Source organism: Cebidichthys violaceus, unplaced genomic scaffold (genome assembly GCF_023349555.1).
Source record: "Cebidichthys violaceus isolate CVI_PGR_0920_01 unplaced genomic scaffold, fCebVio1.0.p SCAF_25, whole genome shotgun sequence".
Classification (NCBI taxonomy): domain Eukaryota; kingdom Metazoa; phylum Chordata; class Actinopteri; order Perciformes; family Stichaeidae; genus Cebidichthys; species Cebidichthys violaceus.
Window position 1 is genome coordinate 665,757 of NW_027176428.1, and position 26,877 is coordinate 692,633.

The 26,877-nt window shown below is 41.5% G+C and overlaps 3 protein-coding genes across 6 annotated transcripts in view; all 3 read right to left on the reverse strand.

Moving 5' to 3' along the window:
* Positions 1-50: 50 nt before the first annotated feature.
* Positions 51-15,587, reverse strand: trpc4apa (transient receptor potential cation channel, subfamily C, member 4 associated protein a). 2 transcript variants are annotated; one of them, XM_068720108.1, is made up of 18 exons: positions 15,458-15,587; positions 11,713-11,841; positions 11,469-11,570; positions 11,274-11,331; positions 11,095-11,150; positions 10,772-10,900; positions 8,184-8,385; positions 7,877-8,062; positions 7,649-7,791; positions 7,408-7,539; positions 7,245-7,303; positions 6,976-7,161; positions 6,712-6,802; positions 6,469-6,609; positions 5,490-5,601; positions 5,223-5,335; positions 4,797-5,003; positions 51-3,114 (listed from the first exon to the last, which is right to left on the reverse strand). In XM_068720108.1, exons 1-18 carry the CDS (start codon positions 15,581-15,583, stop codon positions 2,977-2,979), a joined length of 2,310 nt encoding a protein of 769 aa, XP_068576209.1. In that variant the 5' UTR covers positions 15,584-15,587; the 3' UTR covers positions 51-2,976. The 2 variants fall into 2 exon arrangements, with proteins under 2 accessions (XP_068576209.1, XP_068576208.1); XM_068720107.1 differs by having other exon boundaries at positions 11,469-11,585.
* A 610-nt stretch (positions 15,588-16,197) lies between these two features.
* On the reverse strand, positions 16,198-19,574 carry sla2a (Src like adaptor 2a). The gene is made up of 8 exons (XM_068720579.1): positions 19,274-19,574; positions 18,626-18,733; positions 18,442-18,541; positions 18,256-18,342; positions 17,730-17,833; positions 17,447-17,599; positions 17,217-17,346; positions 16,198-16,729 (listed from the first exon to the last, which is right to left on the reverse strand). Exons 2-8 carry the CDS (start codon positions 18,696-18,698, stop codon positions 16,606-16,608), a joined length of 771 nt encoding a protein of 256 aa, XP_068576680.1. The 5' UTR covers positions 18,699-18,733; positions 19,274-19,574; the 3' UTR covers positions 16,198-16,605.
* Positions 19,575-20,992: 1,418 nt separating this feature from the next.
* The window catches only part of ndrg3a (ndrg family member 3a), a 30,328-nt gene continuing 24,443 nt past the window's right edge, over positions 20,993-26,877 (reverse strand). For 2 of the 3 annotated variants that reach the window (XM_068720576.1, XM_068720578.1), the window contains 9 exons: positions 25,522-25,578; positions 25,009-25,112; positions 24,645-24,710; positions 24,499-24,550; positions 24,354-24,401; positions 24,230-24,265; positions 24,090-24,141; positions 22,594-22,632; positions 20,993-22,076 (listed from right to left, as the gene is read on the reverse strand). In XM_068720576.1, coding sequence (XP_068576677.1) covers positions 21,904-22,076; positions 22,594-22,632; positions 24,090-24,141; positions 24,230-24,265; positions 24,354-24,401; positions 24,499-24,550; positions 24,645-24,710; positions 25,009-25,112; positions 25,522-25,578 — 627 coding nt within the window. In that variant the 3' untranslated portion in view covers positions 20,993-21,903. The remainder of the gene's footprint in view (positions 22,077-22,593; positions 22,633-24,089; positions 24,142-24,229; positions 24,266-24,353; positions 24,402-24,498; positions 24,551-24,644; positions 24,711-25,008; positions 25,113-25,521; positions 25,579-26,877) is intronic. The other variant, XM_068720577.1, reaches the window with a different exon arrangement.

Genomic DNA, 26,877 nt, shown 5'->3' on the forward strand with positions numbered 1-26,877 from the left:
TTGTTTGTTTTTTTCATTGTCAATGTGTGATGAAGAGAGAAATTCCACAATGAAGGTCTAAAGAAGAATTTATTATAATATTAATTTGACAAACAGCTGTTAAGTAAGGAAAATGAAGTTCAATACCAGCATTAGAGGAGGAACATGTGGGTGAAAGTTGGTTACAGAAGTAGCTATAGTAGAATGTGAAACCTAAAACATTAATCTTCTCTCCAGCTCTCAAGAAAGAGATTAAAACATTTGTGTGCAGAGGTGAATTCTTAACATAACCGTGAAGGATTTTATGCATTATTCAATGCAAACACATATGAAAAAGCATGGGTTCTTATCTAAAATGAATTCATAATTACGATTTCACACCATTAACTGTGTTCACATCTCTTAAAAGTTTGTTCCTTTCAACAAACAGTAGATGCTATCGATCATAGTGAGGTGAGACATAATCATATTCGATCCAAAAAAAAAAAAAAAAAAGCACCACATGGTCTGAGTTTTGAGTGAGTCAAGGACTAGATGCAAAACGTGTCTAATAACAAATCGTCTTCATGCCGAACATTACATGAACCTCCAGGAAATAAAGTCAAAGCTTCAGTGATCTAAAATAAAAAAAACAACAAATAAGTGTTTTGTTCAACACTGTGCAGCAAGGTTCTTGGCCGAGGGGATAACATGTCACCATCTTCTATACAAATCAGTAAATGAAATCTAAGGCCTACGAGGAGCATCACACCACATACAGCATAAGTGTTGAGAACCATTTCTCTTGTGCATCATACAGAGGGATCACTCGCTCTGAAGTTCAGACCACAAAGCTACAGAAGGTTCAGAGATTGTTTATATAGTTGCTCCAGAAGAGCGCTCACAACATTCATGTTTTTCTAACCATAGCGTCGTTGACTTCCATGGTGGATGACTGGAGTGATAAAAAGAGGTTTGCGTCAATGATAACATATACGACCAGTATTAAGAGTAGAACACCGCCGCAGAGGTACCCTGTGTCAAATCACATCATGTCAACGAACAAATCAATTATCTCGGGCATCCAGCAGACGGACTGAGGATCTGTAAGAGAGAAGCACTTGTAAAGTGTACTTGCATCAACTTCACTGCAAAGCACAAAAGATGAACTAATTCAAAGTATGTGCACACCCATCAAGAGATTTAAGACATGCTGAATGAAAGCTAGAAAAAAAAAGAAAAAAGAAAAAAAAGGAGAAAAAAAAAGAAAAAAGGAAACATTTCTGGTTAATTAGCTTTAAAGCAAATAAAAGGCTTTCAAAGTGTAAAGGACGTTTTGTGTTTGCATCCCAAGGCGGCATAGCACTAGCAACTCATGGCATCGGGATAACTGTAGAAATGCCCTTATACATTCACATGAACATTTATTATGACTCATGACATGCTGGGAGTAAAACTGTACACTTGTCATTAGAAGTGGTTTGATCTGTACGGTGTCGGGACAAAATATGAGGTAGCTCATCCATCTGTACGTATATATCGGGTTAGGGTCCGTTTCATTTCAGACATTTAGCTCTGCGTCTTCCATTTCCATAAAACGGCTGCACATTCAGGCCGTGAAAACACGTCAACACAGTCGCGATTATGCCATGCAAACAGAGCCATCACATCGCAGCTCGTAGTCAAACATTTTGAGAGACCGGCAGAAAAGCAGTCGACGCTCGATCCAATGCTGATGTTGTCGGGCAGAAGGCGGATTCACATAAACGTTGTCTGGACCAGAACAATGAAAGTGGTTTCTTTAACACTAGCGCCTGCATAGTTTATTCTCTTCCCAAAGCATCTCACAACATGGACACAAGTTCTGTTACAAAAAGGAAAAATGATTATTTTTTTTTATTTTTTTTTTTTTAAATCAACAAAACGTGGTAAAATATAACAAACAATAAAAACAATGTAATCTGTGCAATGTTTTATTCTACAGTTCATCCAGAGCTAAAAATCCATTGCTTTCAACAAGACAAAAGTAAATCAACAAAAAAAATAACCTGGTAAAGAAACGAGTCCCTGGGCGAAGAAGCCACAACAAAGTGGATGGTTTCCGGTGAGAGGGCCCCTCCCCCCCCTGTGTGGTCTGTGAAAGTCGTCAGCAGGCCCACGAGCTACCTAAATGTGCCGAGTAGAGCCAGAAAGCACCAATCAACAACAGCCACCTAATAAAATAGACCCACAGATGGGTTAAATGAAAACGCTGTTCATTGAGAAGACCCCTGCTAAAACTCCACCAGCTCCCCCCCGCCCCCCACAAGCCAGGCAGTGGAGAGGCATGGAGTCCACGGAGAGTGAGACCGGTGACGCACCACAGACCTGCACTCCTGCGTAACGGTTCAAACTGTGGCCATTTTCAAACAAAGTCCACGTGAAAAGAATCATTTTTTTTTCTTCTTTCTAACATATACTTTGTTGAATCATACACATTTTTTTCCATAGAATTTTATATAGGTTATATAAAAAAGCTCTATTTGAATTTCACCTAAAGCAAACAACCAATGCAGGTGTCATTACGCAAGGTCCCTTAACTGTGTTTAAAACGGTGATGGCGATCTGGGACGGGCAGACAGGCTTCCACCTCTTGCTTTGAAGAGGTCGGTAACTTAGTGAGTAGATGACGTCCAATCACGTGTGTGACGACGGGCCTCGATGCGAAAGGTACAGACGGAAAAACAGGCGAGTCTTTACATCCACAGCGCAGTCACAAAGCGCCCGGATGAGCTCAGCGGAGTCTTCACCAGCTTTAGGTGTCCATACTCCCTGTGACCGTCTGTCCTGTCCCACCCCCCGGCACTGAGTACACACACACACACACACACACACACACACACACACACACACACACACACACACACACACACACACACACACACACACACACACACACACACACACACACACACGCGCACACGCGCACACACACACGTACACACACACAAGCACACACACACACACACATGCAGGAGGTCAATCTTCCAGCAGGTCTTTGTCAAGATCCATGAAGGGCTCATCGATGTAGCTCGCTATGGCACACAGAGAAGTCCTATCTGAGCCCAGCAGCACCGACACCGTCTCCTTCCAGTAGCTGAAGGGGATACAGGAGCTCTGAGGAGGAGGAGACCAGAGCGCATTTAGAACAATAATCATTTTTCATAGCGCTCCTTACTGACGGCCTCTTAATTAACTAACCACCATATATGGTAATGGTTGATATGACCTCATTTCATTTGTATACATACGTATACCTTCACAACTAATAGCAGCTACCACAACCATGTGTGTACATGAGTAAATATCTACAGCTCTTTTTTTTCCCTTTTTTTTTTTATACACGCTTGTGAAAATATTAGGACACATTGTTAAATGTTGAAGCAGCCATAATTCATATTTTTAGCCACATGGGGGCAGTGGAACCAGCAAACATTAAACACTGACATCACCATATTGAAGTTGTTAGACGAACTCATCAGTTCAACAGTTGCCTCTTTACACATTACAGCAGTTAGGAGCAACACTAGCAATACTTTGGAGTTGCGTTTCACTCCACCTGCTGAATGTTTTGGTCCAGACCAAAAATTGTGGGTTCTTCAGTGGCTAAATGCTCCAGTATGTTCATTCACTCCCTCACTTAAGTGTCTGCTCCAGACGGTTTATTTCTAATGCAGACTTGGGGTCTCTGGAGTTGAGCAGAAGTTCGTGTTACTATTTTTACCCTGTAGTCTTAGAGAGTATCATCAGATATGGGATAACAGCCTGGTGTGGTAACTTGACTGTACAGTTGAAATCACAGATTGCTTGTCTAGTATAGACTGCTATAAACATGATGGGGGGTTACAAATACTCCCAAAAAATCTATGAGGAGTCTAATATTGACAGATCCATTCACATTCTCTCTTACCCTCTGGTAGAAGATTCAGTGTTCCTCAGAGCAGGAGGAACTCGTATAGACGCCCTTTCCTGTCCGTTAAGATTCTCAACATTAACAGGTAAAGTAGGATGCCGGCCATTTGGGGGGGGGGGGTTGTGCAATATGTCGCCATTGTCTGAAGATGCATTTGTACCGTTACATGGAAGCTATGTGTTGTTGTGTGTTTTTATCATCTGTGGTACTGCAGGAAGAAGTCCTGAAATTTCCCAGCAAGAAAACTAAAAGTTTATCTTATCTGAACTTCATGTTAACAGCTGAGAGCAGCCACACAGCTCAACCGCGCCATTTGTTTTTGTGTATCTCGCGTGTCTTTTAACACTGTAAGAATGGATCTTTTAGGAGATACTTGCGATGCCTGTGTTGACCAATCAGCAACATTTAGTAGTGGCAGAGGAATTTTCTTTGAGAATTGAAAGATGGCCAAGGAACCAAAGTCAAACAGTTTCCTTTACTGGAAAACGGGTTCATTTCCTGGGTTCTTGAAATACTTCCTGCAGTGGAAAGTGTGTTTAAAAGCCCAAACCGTTCAAGACATGCAAGAATACGTTTTATCTATACAGAACATAACTCATCTGCTTTTTTTTTTTAATGTTTGTCTCTCTCGCTTCAAATTGAACCAACACGGATGTCTAAACCAGTTGTACACGCTTCTGTTTCAGCCCCATAACACAAACAAGAGTGTTAGCTTATCCCAGCATGCAGACATCCAAACGTCCCCGACAGAATGTTTGGAATGTGTGACAGAAAAGTGACTGAACGTAAACAGCAGACACCGAGAGGAGGACTCGCACATCGTGCTGCTGACTTCAATGAAATGAAGGTATTTACTGATGCTTAAATTATGCACAGAGCGACTCACGTTCTCCAGACAGGTGCTGTCTTTGTCCTTGTTGAGGTAATGGCGCTGCCAGAAGCGCAGTAGGTTGTGGAAGTTGTTGAGCAGGAAGCCTGGGTACTTCTCGGCATACTCCTTCTCCCGCAGGGCGTTGAGGTAGAAGGGCAGTTTAGCCTTTCTTCTGGCCAGCATCAAGACCACCAAACTGGTGTTCAGACAGCTCACGTTCTCCTGCAGGAGAAAATGGCGACGGATGCAGAAAGGAACAAGATTTGAGCGATGCACCATTTTGGATCAAAATACACGGACAAGGCTAACAAATAGAAATCAATTAAAATGCTTATTGTAGCCGACGTTACTTTAAATTTCAAATAGTCCACAATTTGTTTAGTTAAATCTGTGAGTCAAATAATAATAGTATGAAGTGATAAAGTTGAAATGAAGCAATACCTGAGTGAGTGTCTGTACGTTGATGATGTTGATGAGTCGGAAGAGGAAGGACAGCCTGTTCTCAACTCTGGCCATGTAGGACAGCAGGCAGCATTCAGACAGCACCTCCACCACTGAAAGACAGTGAAAAAAGGAGTTTAAAGTATATTATAGGAATCAAAAATCAACGTTCAATTAATCTAATACAATAAATGCATTTCAGTAACTTCTCCTTTAAACGGTCTCTATAAACTAGTCCACATCTGTAAACTTTCCATCCCCGTTTACCTTTGACATCTTCGGTCTGGCTTTCAAAGCGGTCCAACGAAAGGACGATGCAGCGCACCAGCATGTTGGAGTCCACCAGAGAACTGTTGATCTGCGTCAGGAAGGTCTCAAACTACAGAAGAGATGAAGCATTAGTGGCGCAATGGATCAGAGAACAGAGCGGATCAGCACAAAAGAAAAAAGGGAGCGAATAGAACTTTTTTGCCAATCATTAATGATCCCTACTGGCAGATCCAGATCACTTTGTTGTTTAATTATAGCAGCTGGTCTCCAACCGTCCCAAAAATCATTTCAACCACTCTGAAGTTAGTGTAAACCATTCATTTTCTAAATGTATCCTTTTATTTTGTTATAGTACTTCATGCTTTTTCTTTAAAAAAAAAAAAAAACACACAATTCAAATAAGCAAATAACAGTTTGTATTTTTATGGATTATTTTAAAAAGTTCATAATTCATCTCTAATATCTGTGTACGTCTCCTTCAAACGACTGAATTTATTCAAGTTTCTCACCAACACTACATTTTACGAGATTACATGTGAACACATCATGACAACTTTATAATTTATAGTCACCCAATACTCATTTTCACTTAATGCATCATAGTGTAAATGAATGGAACCTTCGCTCTCCCGTCAGTTGAAACACGGACTGGTTGTTTACAATGTAACATTATCGAGATCGGCAACTATAAAAGCATAAATGCTGATGTCCTGATCGCATATCTTACTGAATATCGGCGGATAACAATCCTCAGTCAAACTTTATTTCTCGCTGTGATGATTAACGTTAAACTGGGTAATTAATCTGCGGTTTGTGAGACAGGATCCGTACGGATCAACAGTGGTCCGTTACACCAATACAAACGATACTATTAGACACACTTGTTCATCCATCACACAAGCTGCAAAATGTAGAATTTAATTTTGTTATGCCAGCAAATGCATTTTAATAATGCATTTAAGGTGTCCAACCATACCTTCTCCGGAGTGTTGACGTATTTGTTGAATCTTTTGAAGGCATCAATGTTGAACTTCATGAGCTCTCCCAGCAGATCAAAGTAGCTCTGTAGGACGTCTCTTGATGTACAGCCGCTGTCTATGATGCAGAACAGGATGTGCTGTGGAGGGGTGGAAGCAGAAAGTGAGCAGCCGTTCTTTCATGACAAGATCTGTGCAACGTGGACAGTCTCCATGGATGGCGTGTTGGGTGCAGTTTTTACCTCTAGTAGTCCCCTCTTCAGGAGGAACATTTGGTCTGCATAGGAGGTGGCTCCTCTGAGAAAACTTTCCACTGCCCTCGCCTGCCAGAATCTATGTACACAACAGTTATAAAAAGCAGAACTAGAGACAAATCTTGAGAAATCCTTTTTAAAAATAGAAGAGAGCCTGGTGCTCCGGAATGGGAACTCTTTCAAGAAGGCTGACACTGAAAAATAAACGTATTTATCTCACGCTTCCTAATCTTTGGCCTATGTGATGCTGACCTGAACGACGAGTCTGGAGGCTCCCTCTTCATGACGGTGAGGAGGCGTGTGAGGAGTCCCTTCTTCCCGTCACACACTAGGCTTCTGTCTGTGTTGACGAGCGCTTCCACCTCTGGGATGTTGGCCTTCATCGATATGGCACTGAGTTCATTCAGCTCCTGGCTATTCAGCAGGAGGTATTTGTTCCTGAAAGACAGATAAAACATTTTAACAACAGACATAACTTGTTTGAAGTCAGATCCGAGGACATTCCGTTAAGCGTTACTTACTCATGGTGATCACTGAAACTCTGAAGTAGCCGCAGGAACTGGATTTTGAAGGATATTTCCTGCACAACGAGAATAAAGAGCGTTAATGGTTGAATGTTAAACTTGAAAAGGTTTCATTTAAATGCCCAGAGCCAGTTACTGCCAGAGTATTGAAGGTTCATACCGGACTGCAGTCGCAGTTCTCGTTCTGGCCATGGACCACATGATTAGAGGCAGTGTATTTCCTCCAGATCAGCTTGTCAAACAGGTTGTTGAGTCCCGGGATGAGACGGAACTCAGCCAGCATCTTGTGGACCTGTGCAGACACACAATACAGGGCTCGGTGAAATACACAGTCAAACCCTGCTCTAGATGCAACACCATCTTAAATCTGAAGGAGGGAAGAGACGTGTGCTGGTAAGTACCTGGTTCCTCTGTCGGCCCATAAGAAGGACACACAGCACATAGAGCACTTCCACCTTATACATGATCTCATGGACGATCTTCATGGACTGAGGCAGTCGGTGTCTCAGAGGGCTGGTGGCCAGGGAGCTCTCATCTGACGACTCTGGAGGCGAGGTAAAAGCATGAATCAGAGGCCACGGGATTTAAGCAACGTGAAGAATCGGCAGCACAACCGACTCTCGTCTCACCTGTACTGCTTTGTTCAGCCTCCTCAGTCGCCATCTGCATGAGGGCGTCCAGCACCAGAGCGTTGTCCAGCCATGTGTACCAGTCCTCCAGCTCCTGCAGGAAGTTAGCTCCGGTGGCCTCAGACACCTTTCTAGTGGCCAGCTTACACAACCGCTCAATGAAGCCAGGGATGTTCAGCAGGGTTACTAGTGGGGAAATGGTAATAATATTGATATTTCACAATTTACTGATCTATTTTTTTAAATTAAAAAGCACAAAATTCATGAGAGCATGGAGTCATTACTCTGCAGTCTGAAGACAACCTACCCTGGTTGACCTCTGCCAGCGATGGGCTAGAGTTGCGTTTCTGCTGTGCATTTTTGGCCAAAAGGGTGTGCTTGTCGTCGTTTCCGACATCAGGCTCTGAGATGGTGACGGAGAGAATGCGGCAGAAGTTGGCGAGCTGTTGTTGGTCAAAGCTCTGGACCAGGCCCGACAGGTTGGGGATGCCCTCTAACTGGATCATCTCCTGGAAAATGCAAACATATAAACTATTACCAAACTGAAAGTAGACATTTAACATTTCAGGCACTTAACAAGTTGCGAGATTGACCCTGACTGAATCTGCTACTCAAATTTCAATAGTTCAGTTTATGGATAACAGCCAAAACGGTATTTACCCATAAAACATACAAAATGTAATTTTATGTTATATTTGAAAATTAGCAACAATCAATCAGCATAATAAATAAGAGGGTAAATTGTGTCTTATAAGTTTCTCACTCCATTTTTGCAGCAATGGTTCACAATTTATTTAGCAATGCTGAATTCCCTCTATTATGATCTGAAATAATGACAACTACTCAGGACAGGTTACCAGAGGCTAAAGCATTTTCTCAAGAATTCTTCCTCAGGCCTGGTACATATTACATGCAAGGTATGCCTACGCATCATCTTCTCTATGCACACAAGGAAAGAAAAAACACTCTAATGCTGGAACAGAGAATGTTTTTCCATGTTTTTATATCTTAAATTCTCCATTGCTACAAAAAGAGTTTTTGAAAACAAGAAATGTCTTAGCTTCTTGCTTCGTGGCAATTTTCCTCCTTTTATCACCGCTATTCAATAAATAATTATATTTCTGTCATGATTTTTCAGAGGTTATATTATAAATGTCACATTTTAAAATGTAAACTGTTGCGAAACCATCGCAAGTAATGCAGACATATGGGGTCAGATCAATGCGCTCATGTGATGCGCATCACCTCCCCACGAGGCTGCCGGCTGTGTTCACACCAAACGCGGCGCGAATTATTCGCGTGACGAGATTACATACAAAGTCTATGCACAGACGCGCAGAGACTGGAGTGACGCGAATTTGCGAAGGCGCGGCGCGTTTGGCGCAGCGCGACTGACGCGAATTCGCTTCAATCGCGTGAGTTGAAATGTTTTAACTCCGACGAAAATATGGCGTGACGCTGCGGCGCGATAGCCTATCAGCGTTGAGATGTTCTTTCTGTCAACACTGACGTCCTGCCGTTGTTGAATCAGGAAATACATACTGTATCCGGCTGTGTTCACCAAACTCTCTGTGTGTGTGTGTGTGTGTGTGTGTGTGTGTGTGTGTGTGTGTGTGTGTGTGTGTGTGTGTGTGTGTGTGTGTGTGTGTGTAAACCATATATGGTACAAACAATGAAAAAGACGCTGCCGTATTTACGCCGAGATGACGTTATTTTGAGTGTTGATGGAGTTGCTACAATGCTAGCATAGCCTAGCACTGATCGATCCTGTGAACATAGCATGCAAGCAGCCTCGTGGAGGGGGGAGCTGCGCTCATGTGATTGGTTGAAAATGAGGCTGTCATCTGATTGGCTACAGATAGGTCCATGTTGAAAAAACCCCATTTGCGAATCCAGAGAGTCAGGGCAGTCTCAAAAAACCCACTCACAAATGTGGAGCAATCCACAAACAAATGCAGTGCGATCCACATATACATACAAATCCACAAATAGCAAATCCATGCAGAAATCTATTTGTGATTTTTATTTACATTTATATAAATCGTAATTTATTTCTGTGTGCATTGGAATGTATTTGTGAATCATTCTGCGTGCATTAGTAAATTGAATATATTTGTGAATTGTTCTGTGGGCATTTGTGAATCTTTCTGTGTGCATTAGTGAGTCTTTCTGTGTGCATTTGTGAGTCTTTCTGTGTGCATTTGCAATTACTGAGACTGATCTGACTCCATACAGACATGTGTGTATTATCTAACCCAAAACAGTCCTAATGACATTCTCTCACTGTTTAGTAATGTATCTCATAATTACTAAGAAGATGAGGATAGACTTTTGTCAAACTGCTTCTAGTTGTCTTCACCCCCACTTAACACTACCAGGACCAGAAATATGAAGGTGAAAACACAAAGCTACCCCATAACTACATGAGGGTCTACAAACCCTCCGTATGTAGACACCACAATAACAGCATTATTTAAACATTTAGAAGATTTAGCAATGCATATATAACACTTCTGGGTTTGACTACAGACTTTGTCAAGAAATCTAGTAAATCACTAAACCTTTATTTTAAAGAGCTTAGCAAACACATGGATGCAATTTTAAAATACTGAAGAATCCAAGTGGAACACTAAATTAATCTACATAAAAGACATGGGTGTGACATTTGGTTGTAAACCGCTGCAGAGCATAATCACTCTTTAGAGGTGTCTGTACATTGAAATTTTAAATTGGCAGAGCAAAGATTAATAATACATTTGACTTGACTTTTAAGAAAGAGGGGCCTGCCAAATGTGTCGTAAATGCGGCGTGAATCATAAAGTGACTTCATCGGCCTCTGGAATGGCCATTAACAAGTTTTACATGCTCATGATTTAATACAAGTATAACTCTGACCTTTTTGACTCCAAGAATATCTTCAATTAGAGTAGCTGTCTGCAGGAAGGTCTTCTTGTTGGTCATCAGGGTGAAGAGAAACAGCACAAAGTCGTCCCTCGCTGCCAGGCTTTTCGTGACCCCCTCCGTCTATGAATTGAAAGAAAAAATACATGAATTAAACCACGCCCACTCCTGTCTGTAAACACGATTTGAGACAATATAACTGCACAAACCAACTGCAGGGAAAATACTTCCAGTTATACACACGTGCTAATTAGAAGTAAGATATAATGCACCGTTGACATTTCTCTGGTACGTACAAACAGTAATAGGATACTTACACATATACAACAGTTGTAGAGAACACTAAGGCAGTCCTTGACCAAGTCATCATTCACTGTTGTAACACAAACACAGCCGTTGGTCTTATTGTTAGAACAAATCATATTACGATCATGTACAAAAGTGTTTACTTCCAAATTAAAGCAGACATATTCACACATGTGATGTCATTACTTACGATTGTTTTTCTTCTTCTGCATAGTTAATGTGGGTCTCATCAAGATCTCCACAAGCAGCTGCGGGGGAAAAAGAAAATGTTGTCGTCAGCGGTGTGAGCTAATTCTGTTTTTAACATCCACAGCGTCTCCACATGGAGGTGTACTACACATGACAACAATTAGAGAGCATCGAGCGCTAGGAATGTTGAACTTACATCGACTCCACCGAAGAGGTCAAAGGTGTACGTGTTGGGGAAGGTAGATTCCTGAGCGGTCTTCCTGTCCTCCGTGACAAAAGACATGGCCTCCATGGAGAGCTGGGATGATAATACCTGTTAAAAACCATTGTCCACATGTCTTTACATCACCCAGGCTCCTAAGTAAAAGAGTCAACCACAAGTGGCTAAAACCAGTTAGTTCTCAGCATTGTTGTTAGACGGTCTAGTCCCGTGTGGCTACCTTAAGAAAGCTGTGAGCGTTGGACAGGTCACTGTTTGGATGGCTGCTCTCGTAGAGCCTCTGCAGCAGAGTAGGGATGCCATGCCACTTGGCCCGTTTATCTCTCTCCTGGAGCAGGCCTCCTGGGAGCTGAGACACATAAAAACGGAGGAAACATTAAACAGTGCAATGAACGCAGTAAAAATGGTTATTTGAATTAGAATTAAGACAAATTTGAAAAATGTTGATTTTTACTTGAACTAATGAAAAATGTATTTATTTTGGCCATAGAATCACTTTTAAATACAGAGGAAAGCCCAGTGTGATTTAGAGAACAATGATATGCAGTCTATAACGTGTGCATTGCATATGTAGTCAATCGAATTGCATCATGTCTCAAAAAAAACAAAAAAACAGTCTCAGTCAATCTTCCCCCATTGAAAACACGTTAACTAATCAAGAACAGAAAGGTCCCAGACAATAGGAAGGCTGCGAGTAGGGCTGCAACTAACGATTATTTTAATAATCGATTAATCTGTCGATTATTTTTTCGATTAATCGATGAATCGGCGAGGAAAAGGCGAGTGAATAAAAACGTGTCTTTAGTCTTGCAAACTATAGCACCCCTGCTTTACTACTGTTATTAAGGAGCTAACGCTAACTTGTCATGCTTGTCAAGCTGGATAACGAGTAAACAGCAGCACCAGGAGAGCTACTGGAGGGACGTTACGTTCCTCACTTCGAAACGGAACAACAGCAGGATTCTGTCGTGACTTATCCTGCTGTTGAACTCCCTTCTTCCTCCTCAAGGACTCCAACATGTTTACGTTTTAGGTGCTGAATCATCACCGTGGTGCTCCCGTGCCGTGCCATGTCGTTTATGCATATCTTGCAATTAACACACCTTTTCGATTTATTGAGTGTGAAATGCTCCCACACCTTGGATGACTTGGGTCGTACTGATTTCTCTTCCTCCGCCACGTGTTTCTCCGATGATCTTTCCTCTACCTCCGCCACGTGTTTCTCCGATGGTCTTTCCTCTACCTCCGCTCTGCGCTCAACTCAACGGTTTTTTTTAATACTCAAACATCTCCGTGACTTATTGAGTGGCGTAATACTCGCGCGACACAACGAATCGATAATGAAATTCGTTGCCGACGCTTTTAATAATCGATTTTATCGATTCGTTGTTGCAGCCCTAGCTGTGAGTATTCTTTTAAATTAGATTATTGTTGAGACATATAGCAGACTATTGCAACAGGGAATACATAAACTGAAAGCAAACTGAGCAGCTTTTTATTTTATACCTGTAATAAACTGTAGGACAAGAGAGTCCTGGCCTGGCTCATAGTCGACGGGTGCAAAAGTATTGTGGAGCAAAGCCATAATGTGCAGCTGAATATTAAAGATGTCACCCTACAGCAAATAGAGTGTTGTAATCATAGGTGTGCCGTGTTGAGTTTTTCTCCTTTAGAATAAACTTATGTGGGGCATTTTGAATAGGGATTTTTGGAAAGGTCACAGAAGAGGGCGTTTTAAATATTTCTCCAGGGCTATTGACTTTACAAGTGACGAATGCTTGCACACCTTTTCTGTCTAGTTGTGACAGCAATCCTCACTGTTGAGAGCCTTTTAAAAATAAAAGGCTGTTACAATGGTGCGACTGTAGAGATATGCAGGAAAAATGTGATAATTCCTCAGCTTGCAAGGCTCATTGTAGTTAAAAACAGATCTCTTGACTGTGCATTTACTCCTAAAACTAATGGGACTTTTCTGCAAGGGAGACATTCTGTCAAATCTGTATTTTCTGTACCAATCCTATAATTGCCATTCAACACCAATCCAAGAGGATTCAGCATCCCTCTATAAAAAGGTGCATTGTATAAGACCTGGCCAGAATTTTAGTTAAAAACATTTAAAAATGATTAAGAGACACTCCAAAAAAAAATCGAAAAGCTAAAGTTCTGAAACTCAAACGTGTACACATGTCCAATGACAATGAATTCGGTAAAGATGTTATGGATGACACATTAAGTACATGGGCTCATTTACTGTTTCAGATCTGAGAACACCACAATAGATTTAAAGCTCATTTGGGTAGTAAAAAAGAAAAACATTCATTGTGTCCACACAATCAGTCTCCCATTCATCGTCTATGGAGCAGCTCCGGACTTGAGACATCACAAGTTTCAGACCGTCTTCGGTTTCGGGCATTAAAAGAGAGCAGCTCATGTTCACTCTGCTAGGGCTCGGAATGAACATACGGGAATTCTTGGCATCAGAGACATTCCGCTCCAAAAACAAACCAAGAAGTGACTATCAATCCCATTTAGAGTTGACAAAAAAAAATCAATACAACCCACAAAAACTGTCTCCAAAGTTAAAAACTCTCACTTGACGACAGCAACTCTTCATATTTGTTGTTACCGTGTTGCAAGTTTGTAATGCACATCTGTATTTCAAATTAAATTAATGGATTTTAATGTGTGTCACAAATGGTTGCCACCTTAAGAAAGAAACTGTGTTGGAAGAAAAGGACAATGGAAGTAGCATTGTTGAAGAATGCTTTGACTTAGCATTGTTGAAGAATGCTTTGACTTAGCATTGTTGAAGAATGCTTTTGAGTTCTTAATCACAGCTTTTGACATGCTAATTAGGACCGACTCCCTGGAAAGCCTTTCTTTACACTTAACAGTAGTACATTTTACTTAGTGATCAAATTCCGTGAGCTATCTAAACACTCTGAGCAGTATTAATACCTGACAAATTCCGTATTTTTAAGTTGATAGGGAATTTTTTTTATCAGATTTAAGGGGTCGTCATACTGCGTCATACTAATCTTTCACTTCAAACTGCAAGTCAACAAGGAAGTTTAAAGGTACTGACTGCACAAGAAAAAAAAAAAGGTTTAAGCAGTTTTGCAATGTAAGGGCTTGTCACAAGGCTGCAAGTAAAAATGTGAAATAGAGAAAACACTAACTACATCTCAGGACGACGTTCATATCGATAAAGACCCATCAATATCACAACAGTTTAATTTAACGTCAACCAACATATCGAAATTAACCGTACCAATAGGTACTCCAACGTTACAAATGTCCTATTAATGTTTGCTTCCGTGGAACACGAAAACAAACGTGCTAACGTTAATTTAGGCAAACAGCTGTTGTTGCCTATCCATTTATGGAAACGGTAGTTATTGTGGTTTCTGTGTCGTTACGTAATCACCTGAGCTGTTCAGCTGGCTTAGCTTAGCCAGCTAGCAAAGCTAACGATACTCCATTTGCTAACATTAGCAAACGTTACTGCCGTTGATCAGCGTTACGTGATTTAATAAGCGCTTCAAAAAACAAACGAATAGCTCTCTAGTAGCATTCAACCTCCAATGCACGAAAACAACCTTCAGTTGAACGCGTTTCTATATTTTACAGTTAACGTGGCATACTGTGCTACGCTAACGTGGGGCTAACAACAAAAGACCCACTTGAAGCGGAGCTAGCTTCATACACTTTGTTGTATAGTGCTAACGGTTATTTGCCTGGTCAGCGAGCAAAATATTAACACCCAGATACTCAAATGCATCAAAGTTTAAGGTGTTTTGCTGTAGCTAGCTATAAGGCCAAAGATGTGACTAGATTTAACGGTCAGGTCTCCCAGACAAGAAGCTTCATGTTCAGGCTGGATTCCAAGCGCGAGACCGTGGTCTCACTCGACCCAACTGTCGGTCTGTGTTTAACGGTCTAAACCTTTCCTCGTTTCCTCTTACCTCCGTGCCTCGACTGAAACCCTGACCGGTAATTTTACTAGCCGTAAACTTCGTGACGATACTGCCGTTGCAATGTCTCCGTTTTCCTCCGGTACAGGGGGACTCGGAGCCCAGAAGCGTCGCCATTGTTTCTTCTTCCTGAACTGAGCTGTTCAGGGCAGGAAGTGGAGGGCTCTGATGACGTATTCGAGGTTAATTAAGCGGAAGCCCACCCTGCAAGAATCAAGTGGCATCAATATATACATGATATATATATATATATATACACACACACACACACACACACATATATATATATATATATATATATATATATATATATATATATATATACACATACACATTATTATAACAGGAACATTCAGTCGAGACTCTCTTGTGTTTAGGTTGGATTTCGGTGCTGTTGTTTGTTTGTTTAAATCTTTGCACTATTGTTTAGTTAGCTAATTTTGATATTATTCTATTTGTTTGTATATATTGTGCATTTTCATTTTTATATTTAATTTTTATATTTATTATATATATAATCTGTTATTTTTATATTATTTTTATTGTTTAACCTGTACCATAAATGCTGCTGTAGGAAAAAAATGTCCCCTTGTGAGACTAATAAAGGAAATATCTATCTATCTATCTATCTATCTATCTATCTATCTATCTATCTATCTATCTATCTATCTATCTATCTATCTATATAGGTGATTATATATGCATGTGCTGCTCATTTATTACACATAAAGTAGCTAAAATAATTTATTGGATTCCAATAACATAACCATGACAATGATCATATCACAAGTAATTAACACATTTCATATTGCATTCAAACAACAACAACAATGTACATATATTGGAATATAAATTAAGAGAAATATTCAACTTTTGAAATCAAATGAGAAGAAATATCTCATTGACTGTAAATGTTCAGCTCACACCTCCCCTGTGTAACTATAAAAACAATCTTCTTGCTGACATACATGTAGTGTCTCAGCCCTCCTGCTAATCCAGGGCGGTCTGCAAAGTCTATTGGTCGTACACATGACCTCTTCCGACGGCTTGCCCAAACTGCAGATGAGACAGGACAGTATCTGACTTCTTCACTATATCCTTCTGACTTCGTTCTCCCAGACTGATCCACTGTCTTCTCCTCAAGTGTCCCAGCTGTGATCGTTGCCATCGGTCATTTGGAGGTAGGAGGAGATGGCCTCCCTCAGCCCCTCGCTCACCAGAGAGTTGTCTGACTCTGTTCTTATCTTCCTGAAGATCGCTGACCTGGAGGAGACAGAAAGAGGATTTCCAAAGACTTGGATGAGTAAAGTGATCATGGTATCGGTTATTAAAATGCATTTTACTTTTGTCACAATGTCCTCAACATGGATGGACTATTTTTAACTGGTGTTTTGCACTTTATCAAATAATCATTATCTATCGTGGTAGCCTTTATTTTTCTGAGGTAGGTTCACTGAACACCATTGCTTAACAGCCAGCTCTGCACTCACACATTACACACAATCGAACCAGGCTGACATCCAGTACAACCACAGTCTTATCTGTTGGCATATCTGCTGGCATTGTGTGCACGCTCCTCTCAGTCAGTTTACTCAGCACTGAGCCACAATCAACGGAAATAATAAGCTGCACAAAGATTTAATGATTGCTCTCCAACCAGTACGCCACCAGGTGCTGCTGCTCTACTGTAATAGAGTGACATCTTGTGGCAGTCATCAGTGGAAGCGAGGCTAAAGGGAGTCTGGCACACCTGCTAATGTCCTTCCAGTTGATAGTAGGCCTCCTGACAGTTGTAGGTATAGGCCTGGCCTCTGGAGCGTCGTCTAAACCCTGGATGAAGCAAGGTTCCCTCAGCCGACAGCACAATCCATGTTCAAACTCTGTGAGAGGAGGCAACATTTTAATATCACTCTTCTAGAGCTGTCTCTGGTATGTTCAGGCAAGGCGAAAAAAACAGCATTTTGCATCCTTGGTGCAAACCTGAATAGTATTCCACCAGGTGATGCAGGGTGGGGAAGGTGACTCTCGGTGATATGTAGACCCAGCCATTTTGGAGATGAGAGATGCGGTAGTGCTTGACGCAGTCCAGGTATGAAGAGTTGGCCCTCCTCAGGACAGACAGCGAGTAACAATCTGAACATGAAAGTAGCAGATGCAGCAGTTAAACGACGCGGCTATTCATTCTTAAATGTTGAGTTTGGATTGAATATGTTTCTTATGCAATCCACAGTGGAAAAAAAAATGATAAAAACATTCCTCTTACCTTTGTTTGTCTCTGACTCTCGGATCAAGAAGGCTCCACTGTGGTTATTAGGCTGCATGAGCACCTCCACTGCTTTGCTCCTGCTGATGCCTGTGAACAGCCACCTGAACAGAGAGAAGACACATCGGGACAATGAGAAAGTGTTGTCAAGTATTTTTCAAGTTTTGTTTTTCAAGATTGGAAAATCCACTGGAACAGTAACAAAGCACATTCCCCACTGGAGGAGGACTGAAACTACAGGAGGCAGAGGCTGATGTCATGTCACCGGAGAGAACAGCAGCCTTGTTCCAAGCCTCCGTCTCCACTGAGGAAACGGTCACCTACACAGAGACTCCTCCCACCTGTCAGGGGACTCCCGGCCTTTCATTTCACTTCTGTACAATCTCTCTACTGTCTCTCTCTCTCTCTCTCTCACACACACACACACACACACACACACACACACACACACACACACACACACACACACACACTGTGATGACACAGGTGTCTTAACACACGTTTTCACGGCTTTCTTATGACCTGCCTGTGTGTCAGCCTGGCTGTGTAGTTGGTGGGAATGTAGCTCTCACGGCCCGTGGTTGTGGATCTCACCATCATAAAATCACCATCGCTGTTGAAATAAAATTAAAAAAGGCAATCATGACTAACTGTATCTGTTTAGGTGAAAACGAGGGCGATGGGGTGAAACATGAAGAGCTCCATCACGTACTCTGATATGGTGGTGAGTCGTTCTCCAATGCACATGGTCAACTCTGCACACTCTAAGGACGGGTAGTCACAGAGGGATACGAGCACACTCTCCTGGGAGGCTTTAGAGAGAAAGAAGGAGATCAATTTGTTACATTTTTTGCTCGTTTTATTTAGTGTGTTAATGTTTTTGCAGTATAACCTACGTGGTGATCCAGTTTCAGGTTCATTTTCTAGGATTGTCAGGTTGGATCTGCATCGGATGGGGCAGGTCCCCATGTTCACTGGCTTCTGTCTTGAAATGGCACCTGTGGCTGAAAAAAAGAGAGACACAGGTTGAGATGGGGAGCATAATTAGAAAATGTCTGTTGTCAAAGGCCTTCAACAACTTTCACATTCATAATTTAATCATCCTCCTAGTTATGAAATTATGACTGCCACATGGGAAACAGCTTGCAGGTACTTCACACTGTTTTGTAACCTGGCAGCAAAAATCTAGATGACACAGGAAGGTGCCCAACCACAACAAGAGGCATTGATATCCTGTACTAAATGTCCCTGCTGCATGTTTACAAGGAATACAATCTATTTAACATGAGCGATAGATTAATAAAACGAACAGATGGGATTTTATTCGTATGGTGCATACTCATAATGGCAGCAGCAAGTCAAAATAAAACATCTTAAATCTAATCTAAATACAGTTTATTCTAATTTATATTTATTTAATTTAACACAAGTGATCAGGCAATCATATTCTGGAGGTAAAAGTCAAGTCATTGAGCAACAACTCAAAAAATAAATAAAGAAAACTGCCTTTAAGCAAAAGACCATCATCAAAGCAAGTAACGTACCTCCTTCAATTTCTGTATTAAAAGTGTTCGTAGTGAGTCAGATCCTCCTCAGATCAACTGGTAAATTTCAAATCCTTTTTCGCTGAAAGATGCGCGTCTGCTTTCAGCACACACTAACACACACACACACACACACACACACACACACACACACACACACACACACACATTAGTCGCTGTTATATATGTGGCTGAGCTCAGGGTTCCAACTAGGGCCTGCGGATCAATCGGAGTGACTGTGTTCCCTCCTCTGCGCCGTTCCCATGAAGGCGGTTGTGTTTTTGCAGCTGACTGACGAGACGAGGCCCCCTGCGAGGCCTTTATGTATGTCACCCTGCTGTAGCTTCCTGTGACGCTCAAGGACCTTGACATCCGGACTCAGAACAACAGCTTGTGTTGATCTCTCAGGATGCACAGTGTCTTTCAAGTGGGACTCAAAGTGCATCACTTGTTTATGGAATGAACTGTATGTCTACGTACATGTACATGCACCTTGTGGTGCAATGTGATGGCTTTCAGCGGTGACATCATTTCACACAGAGAGTTGGTCTCTTTTAGGCTTTAAACTGGTCCTACACTACATCTTATCTGCCTTTCGATGTTGCAGCTGAACTGCGCTGTCTGGATAATGGAAAACGGTGACCACATTTTCTCCGTCAGTCCAGCGCTCCAATTACATTCAGTTACTGTCAGTCATGCTAAAAATCAGATAAGAGTTAAACCACTGCAGAAGCATAACGAAGGTTCCACTGCCTGCCTACTCCTGTCCTGATTTATCAGCAATCATAAAGCTCATCCATCATACTGACACTGCAATAAACAGTCCTAGTGCAGCCGTGTGACTGGTGATTTTGTACTACATCAAAAAAAATCCAAAATAGAATTTTAAAATAGTTTGTTCAGTGACAGCTGTGTAGCCATAATCTATAATTACAAGGCATAATTTGAATAGCTTGTTTCAGATGTTCACGCTCACAGTCCTGATAATTTAAAGCAGCAAAAATGTTCTCTGTGATCTCTAGTCGTCTTTAATCAGATGGACTGTGAGTTTCTTGAGTCAAAAGAACAACGCAACTGTGGATGGGAAAAGTAAAAATCTTTACCAGAACAGGCCAGTGTGCTGTAATCACTGAGAAATGCATGCTGGGGCCAAAGATGGAAAGAACGTTTGATCATTCCATTCCAGTGTGGGGGGGTTATCGTTCTCAAATGGTTTTCTGAATTGGTTATCAAATACTGCAAATAACTCGTTATCTAACTGTGTGCTTGGTTCATTTATCTTTGCAATCAATTGAGGCAAATTCTAATGTTGCACAACAAGGGAAATCATATATCTGATAGCAGAAGTGGGCAATACATCATATTGAGCGCTTTATTCCTATGACAGTACATCTTTTCAGTTTGAAGTCAATCTCCTCATCTCATTTGTGGTGCAGTTGATCATTGTTTCTTTTTTTTTTTTTTTTTTTTTTTTTAAATGTGTGCTAAATATAGACAGCCCCATCCGTGACAACAGAAGTTGTCAACTCTGTGGTTGGAAACTAACTCACTGCTGTCACCTCACTTTTCCACTAACAGGAGAGGAAAAGTACAAGCACTCGCAGCGCTGAGGCACACAGTACTTTCTTTCTCTGTCATTCAAATGCATTTACTTGTTCTTTATGTGCATTTGGTAGGCAGAACTATTGGCGATGTACTGAGAAATGAAAACACCAGAAATGCTGTCATGTTGTAGCTTTATTCAGTAGTAATATAAATGAGTTGAATCAGCAGACGGTCCCTCAGTGAAGGGACTCGTACTTTTCACTTCAGAACCCACTTGTTGCAGGTTGTTAAAACAATCACTGAATAATCTCTTCAACTGAACAAAAACATCCAACACAAAAGCAGAAAGAAAAGTAGACGAGCTCAGACACAAAAAGAATACAAAATAAACGAATGTGTGTGAAGTGAAGGAGTTGACACACCGGTACGTGACTTTACACCGAATGCTCTTTCACGTTGTTCAAAAAGCAGCTCTCACCACAGCTGTAGTTTAGTTTTACTGACATTGTGCTACAGTCTGCGACGGTTCTTCCATGTATCAGGTTATACAGCAGGTTCAGTGATCCCTCTGTATACTTTGTGGCTAAATCGGCCTCACATTGCAGCAAGTTTGGGATTAAAAACACAAAAGATACAGTGACTCAAAATCAATGTTTAGAGATCACAACAGGAGAGACCACCTAAAATAGTGAAAGTGTTGTACCTTGCAATTAATGTTATTTTGAACACATGGAGCATTTCTATAGTGCGTGTGTGAAGACATTCAAATCAAAGACAATGTGTGAAAAAAATAAATAGAAGGGGTTGGACAGTCAATAATAATGGTTTAACCATTTGAATACGCAACACATTTGAACACGGTTATGGTTTCTGGTAAGAAGGTGACACTGTATTAAATATTCAATATTTAATAATATGCATCTGTTAATATATTTATTACATCTTTTCTAATAGTTTATTACAGATCCTCCTGGCGTTGAGTTGCTTAGGAGTGGTAAGAGAGAGAGAGAGAGGGGGGGGGGGGGGGGGGAGAGAGAGAAAGAGAGGGCACATAAGTTACTATGGGAATGTGCAGAGGGCGGAGCTTAGCAGGAGACCTCCATGGTCTGGGGTCCGGCCTGGTTGTCCAAGCCCCCGGTGACGTTGCCCTCCAGCAGGCTGTTGAGGTTGTTGCGGCTGCGGCTGCTGTCCATGGAGGTGATGCTGGAGGAGGAGGCGGTGCGTGAGCGAGCCAGACGAGTCATTCCTACTGACGGCACTGGGGAAAAAAAAACAAAGAGAGACGCGCATTAATATTCCACTCACACGGCGCTGGAGACTCGGTGCAGAGTGGGAACACTCGGACACAACAACAACAACAACAACAACAACAACAACAATAGAAGTGCGCACCATGCAAACAATTCTCAAAAACTAAGACTAGTAAAATAAACAAAATATGGAACAATAGCATGAAAGCAGTGCAACAGCAGACCACAGCAATCCAACTGAAGTGACTGAGGAAGCTTGTCATGCAGCAAAATAGGACACTGAGGACAGAATCCATGCTAACGGGAGAGGGTGAACTCCTACAGGGAGATAAATGTATGCAGAATGATCTCACTGTGCATAATACTGTGACTGTGTCCACCACACCGAGCTGCTGTTAAATACCAAAATGAGCCAGTGCTCTGTGGAGAATTTCTGCATACATTGACATTCATCCACTGTGCAGTACATACGAGGCCAGTGGGTTCAAAGCTTTCTAGTCTGACTGCTGCTCAAAAACCAGATACCTGAATCGTTGCTCAGGTGACTGAGAAGAACGTAGGGAACTGTAAGCAATGATTAGAGAAGGAAGAAAGAAGAAGAAAGGGAGAGAAATGTTGAAAAGATAGCTCTAACGTCGCTTCATTCCACCTCAGTGCGTTTCTGATTCAAGCTGAAAATCCGTCGCAGCTTGTGGTCATTGAGGACAGAAAACAACAAAAAAAAAGAAGCTGTTTGCTACCAACAACAGGTAAGAAATCATAGCATGTGTGCAAAAGTCTTAATTTCCTCTACTCTTTGGCCGTTTCTCTTTTGTATTTCACACTGCGGCAACAGTGTTAATGAGGGAAAAGCAGCTTTCAGAAACATGCTGAGGTGTTTGAGATTTATTTTCCACACTTCCTCTGCGTGAAAGCACTCTTTTTAATCAGTTTTAATCCTGCAGTGGCATTTACTCAACAGGGGGACTCGGTGGCCTTTAAAGCAACACTGAGGCCCTGACATACTGGCTGCACCCGGGGGTGCCTCCCACGGTGAAGGGTTTGGGAACGGTAGAGAGCAGAAGAGAATTAGCGTTACAGAAACACACACACACACACACACACACACACACACACACACACACACACACACACACACACACACACACACACACACACACACACACACACACACACACACACACACACACACACACACACACACACACACACAGAGAGAGAGAGAGAGAGAGAGACAGAGACAGAGACAGAGACAGGCGTCATCTGTATGCCCAGAGCAACGATTTCATCCATCCACTGAAAGTCAGTGCGGTCTGACAGGAATGTGTTGTTTTTCTTTGCAGATGAATGACCTGGAGGCCTGTTTAAGTATGCACTTTGAGCCTCTCTAGAAAGAGACTGCACCATTAAACAGTTCTGGATAGAAAAGAAAAAAAATCACACAAGGCAAAAAACAAACAAACAAAGGGTATTTTTTGACGCCCACTTCGAACTGAACAGGACGTGAAATGCTGTTCAGCACAGGACGTGAAATGCTGTTCAGCATATGTCGAGCGCCACTGTCATTTCAGCCATGCTAGAAGCACTCACACCTCACCTACTGAGGGTTGTGGGGACCACACACTGCAAAGAGCAGAGAGGAAATGGCGTTAGCGTCCTCTGAGGCGCGCGGGCTGCCTCTCCGTGACCTGGCTGACAAAGAACTGTGTCTTTTCATGCACTGCTGGCCACAATCCAACCCCCACCAGCAGGGGTGTTTAGCAACAGCTCATTGGGAGACTGCAGTGAAAACAATCCTCGTTCAAGTTACTGTTGTCATTGCATTCACGTCAACAGGAAGTTCTGTGAAAAACAGAGACAAACCTCGACCACAAACACGTCACCCCGAAAGGTTTTAGCCTGTAAACAATTCTTGGACATTCAATATAGCATCAGCTAGTTTGAACTGGTATTAATTCATATTTAAATGTTTTTACTGACAAACCAGAAGTAGCTAAATACATGTGAGCGTGTGTACTTACTGTAGCCCATTCCCTGAACAAAGTACTTAAAGGCCTCTGCAAGTTTCCCTGGCTGTGAACAGACGAAGAGATCAAAGTTAGAAGATCATTTAGACAAAGGAAGCTGCTCAATGACTAAACCTAGAAGCTCAAAAACAAACCTGCACAACTTGGGGCAAGCCTCCACAATCAGCCATCTGGAAAAAATGATCCGTCTCATTAATAATTTCTTTGTCAAAAGAAATATCATATATTTTATTCATCAAGAAATGCAAAAAGCCTCACCTTTAGCAGTGTGGTCTTGCTTGGATTTAACCTGGAATTGCACTCCACCTGAAACACGAACAAGAGAGTTACAGTTGAGCTCAGAAATAACTGCAGACGCTTCCCAGAGATTCTTAGGTTACTGAGATGACGGAGTGCAACTCACCACAGCCTCCACAGCAGGGGATGTGTCGCCGACCACCAACAACGCAGGGCAGCTGGATGGAAAAAGCACACAAGGCTTAAATATTCTCAAAACCGTGCACTCAAGAGACAAATGTTCATCAGAGTCTTCTTAGCCTCAAAACCTACGTTAGTGTGTTAACTGTATCCTCGTTCAGACCTACGATTGGCCTCTCGATCTCCAGGTCCCGGCGGCTGGTGCAGGGAGACAAATTAGGATTTAGTTGGTGGAGCAGGAACAACGCGCTCCGGCTAAAATGTAAGGTGACTTGGCAGGACTCCGGATTGTCTGTGCGCCTCAGAATTTATTATTATACCCTTGTCCTTTGTAGTGTTTGATGCATTGCTTCTTTCTATATTCAGATCTTACTACAAGTTTTGATACTGGAAGCATAATTTAAATGCCTCCACTGTACCCTTAAATGTGATCAAGAAGAATATGTTGCTTACAAAGCTATGCATGCACAGTGTGTACTAATGTATTGCTTCATACTATTGGTAGGAGCCGCAGAAGAGGGCCAGGTTGTCCTGGTTGATGTCTTGGGCGATGTGGAGGCGGTAGGTCTGGATCAGCTCCTGGTTATCCGTCAGCTCGTCCTGGTGAGCAGAGAAAAACAGATGAGTTCAAATGAAATAAGAGGGAGACCCTACATAAAGGGCAGTTAAGCAGCATGTAGTGAATGTGTTTCAATTTGCAGTCATCCAGACAAACCGTGGGATTAGTATACACAGTAGGCTTAGCTTCAGCACTGCAGTTATTAACTCAGAGTCTGTAATCTGACACAATCTACCAGTCTCTATATCCAGGAGGACAGAAATAGAATAATTAGTAAATGCTTGTTATAAGAGCGAGACGAGGTAAATGGTACCGAGGGAAATTAAGAAAAGCCTCCCGAGGTTCTGTCTCACATTGTCAATAAAAAAAGGTCACTTATTACTTATTAGCAGAAACAGAAATGACAGAAAATGAGCACACGGTGAGTAATGTACTGCAGGAGGAACTCACAGTGCTGAAGTGGTGAGACATGATGATATCCACCAAATTACTGGTCCACCCAGACAGCTGCACACGAGAGGAAGACACATCCAGTTAAGACAGAAACGAGAGCGGACTTTGTTTTATTTACGCAGTAACCTCATGGTTACGGCTATAGAACTAAATATGTCTGTGTTTACCTGTTGACAGCTTCAATGTTTGATTTTGACTTTTAGAAAGGACGCAAATACACAAAGAAGTCATGTTTAAGTTTTAGACCAAGTAGTTGTTGTGGCACATACCGTCATTAAAGAAAAATCTTTAAAAAAAAAAAAGAAGCAAAGGATGTGTCTTCTCTATCATTGTCTTTCATGAATTTGGCTTAGTTGAGCCAAATAACAAGAGAACAGATGAAATGTGGGGATTTTGATCTGTATGGTGTACAGATGCTGCATCAGTATTGTGCCCCACTGTGTCCTGCACTTATAAGCAGATTATTCTACTCCAAATCAAACAGTTGTGTATATATATATATATATATATATATATATATATATATATATATATATATACACATACTATATGTACTGTCTATGGAGTGGACATGACATCAAATACAATGCCAGTAAGAGTGCTTTCTTGATCTGTAGAACCAGAGAGGACAAATGTCTAATCTTCCCTGACTTCAAATTGTCTGATAACAATCTTGGCGTCCGTGATGAAATAAAATATCTTGGTCATATTATAACAGAACACATGACCGATGATAATGATATTTCGAGGCAATGTCGTGGGATGTACGCACAGGCAAACACTCTCTGACGCATGTTTGGTGAAGTGTACAGATGTCTCTGTTCAGAGCATATTTCACACCACCCTACACTGCACACTTGTGGTCAAACTACCAAAAAAAAGAAGAAGCTGCAAGTAGCTTATAATGACGCCATGAAAATATTAATAAAGAGACTGAGATGTAGTAGAGCCAGTGAAATGTTCGTGGCTGCAGGAGTCAATACTTTTCAAACTGTTTAAAGAAATCTTATGTATGAATTTATTTGTTCAGCTTAATGACTCTGGAAATGTCATCATCTTGGTTTTAACCAACATAAGGTTTAGTAGCACACGCTACCAGTCTCTTTGTAAGGCATTGCTAGGCCTATATGTACTTCTATTGTTCTTGTATGTCATTTTAAGCATTTGTCTTATATGGACCCTGAGTTTCAAATACATTTTGATTGATTTTTTAAGCTTAGTTTTGATTAACTTTAGAGGGAGAGCCGTCATTGAGATTAGAAGCTACATTAGAGTCCCTGCCTAATGTAGTTTTAATGCCATTAATCAACGCTTACAAATCTCAGACTTTTTAAAATTTAAATGTCTTCAAAA

Bases quoted from the DNA above. Each gene is read 5' to 3' on its own strand.
- sla2a (XM_068720579.1), bottom strand. From the start codon at position 18,698: ATGGGGACCTGCCCCATCCGATGCAGATCCAACCTGACAATCCTAGAA. The intron at 18,542-18,625 runs GTAGGTTATACT...TTCTCTCTAAAG, and splicing joins ACCTGAAACTGGATCACCAC to CCTCCCAGGAGAGTGTGCTC. The intron at 17,834-18,255 runs GCAGGTCATAAG...CTCTCTGTTCAG, and splicing joins ACAGCCAGGCTGACACACAG to GTGGCTGTTCACAGGCATCA.
- trpc4apa (XM_068720107.1), bottom strand. From the start codon at position 15,583: ATGGCGACGCTTCTGGGCTCCGAGTCCCCCTGTACCGGAGGAAAACGG. The intron at 7,540-7,648 runs GTACTTACCAGC...GTGTCTGCACAG, and splicing joins TGGGCCGACAGAGGAACCAG to GTCCACAAGATGCTGGCTGA. The intron at 5,602-6,468 runs GTATGGTTGGAC...TCTCTTCTGTAG, and splicing joins ACGTCAACACTCCGGAGAAG to TTTGAGACCTTCCTGACGCA.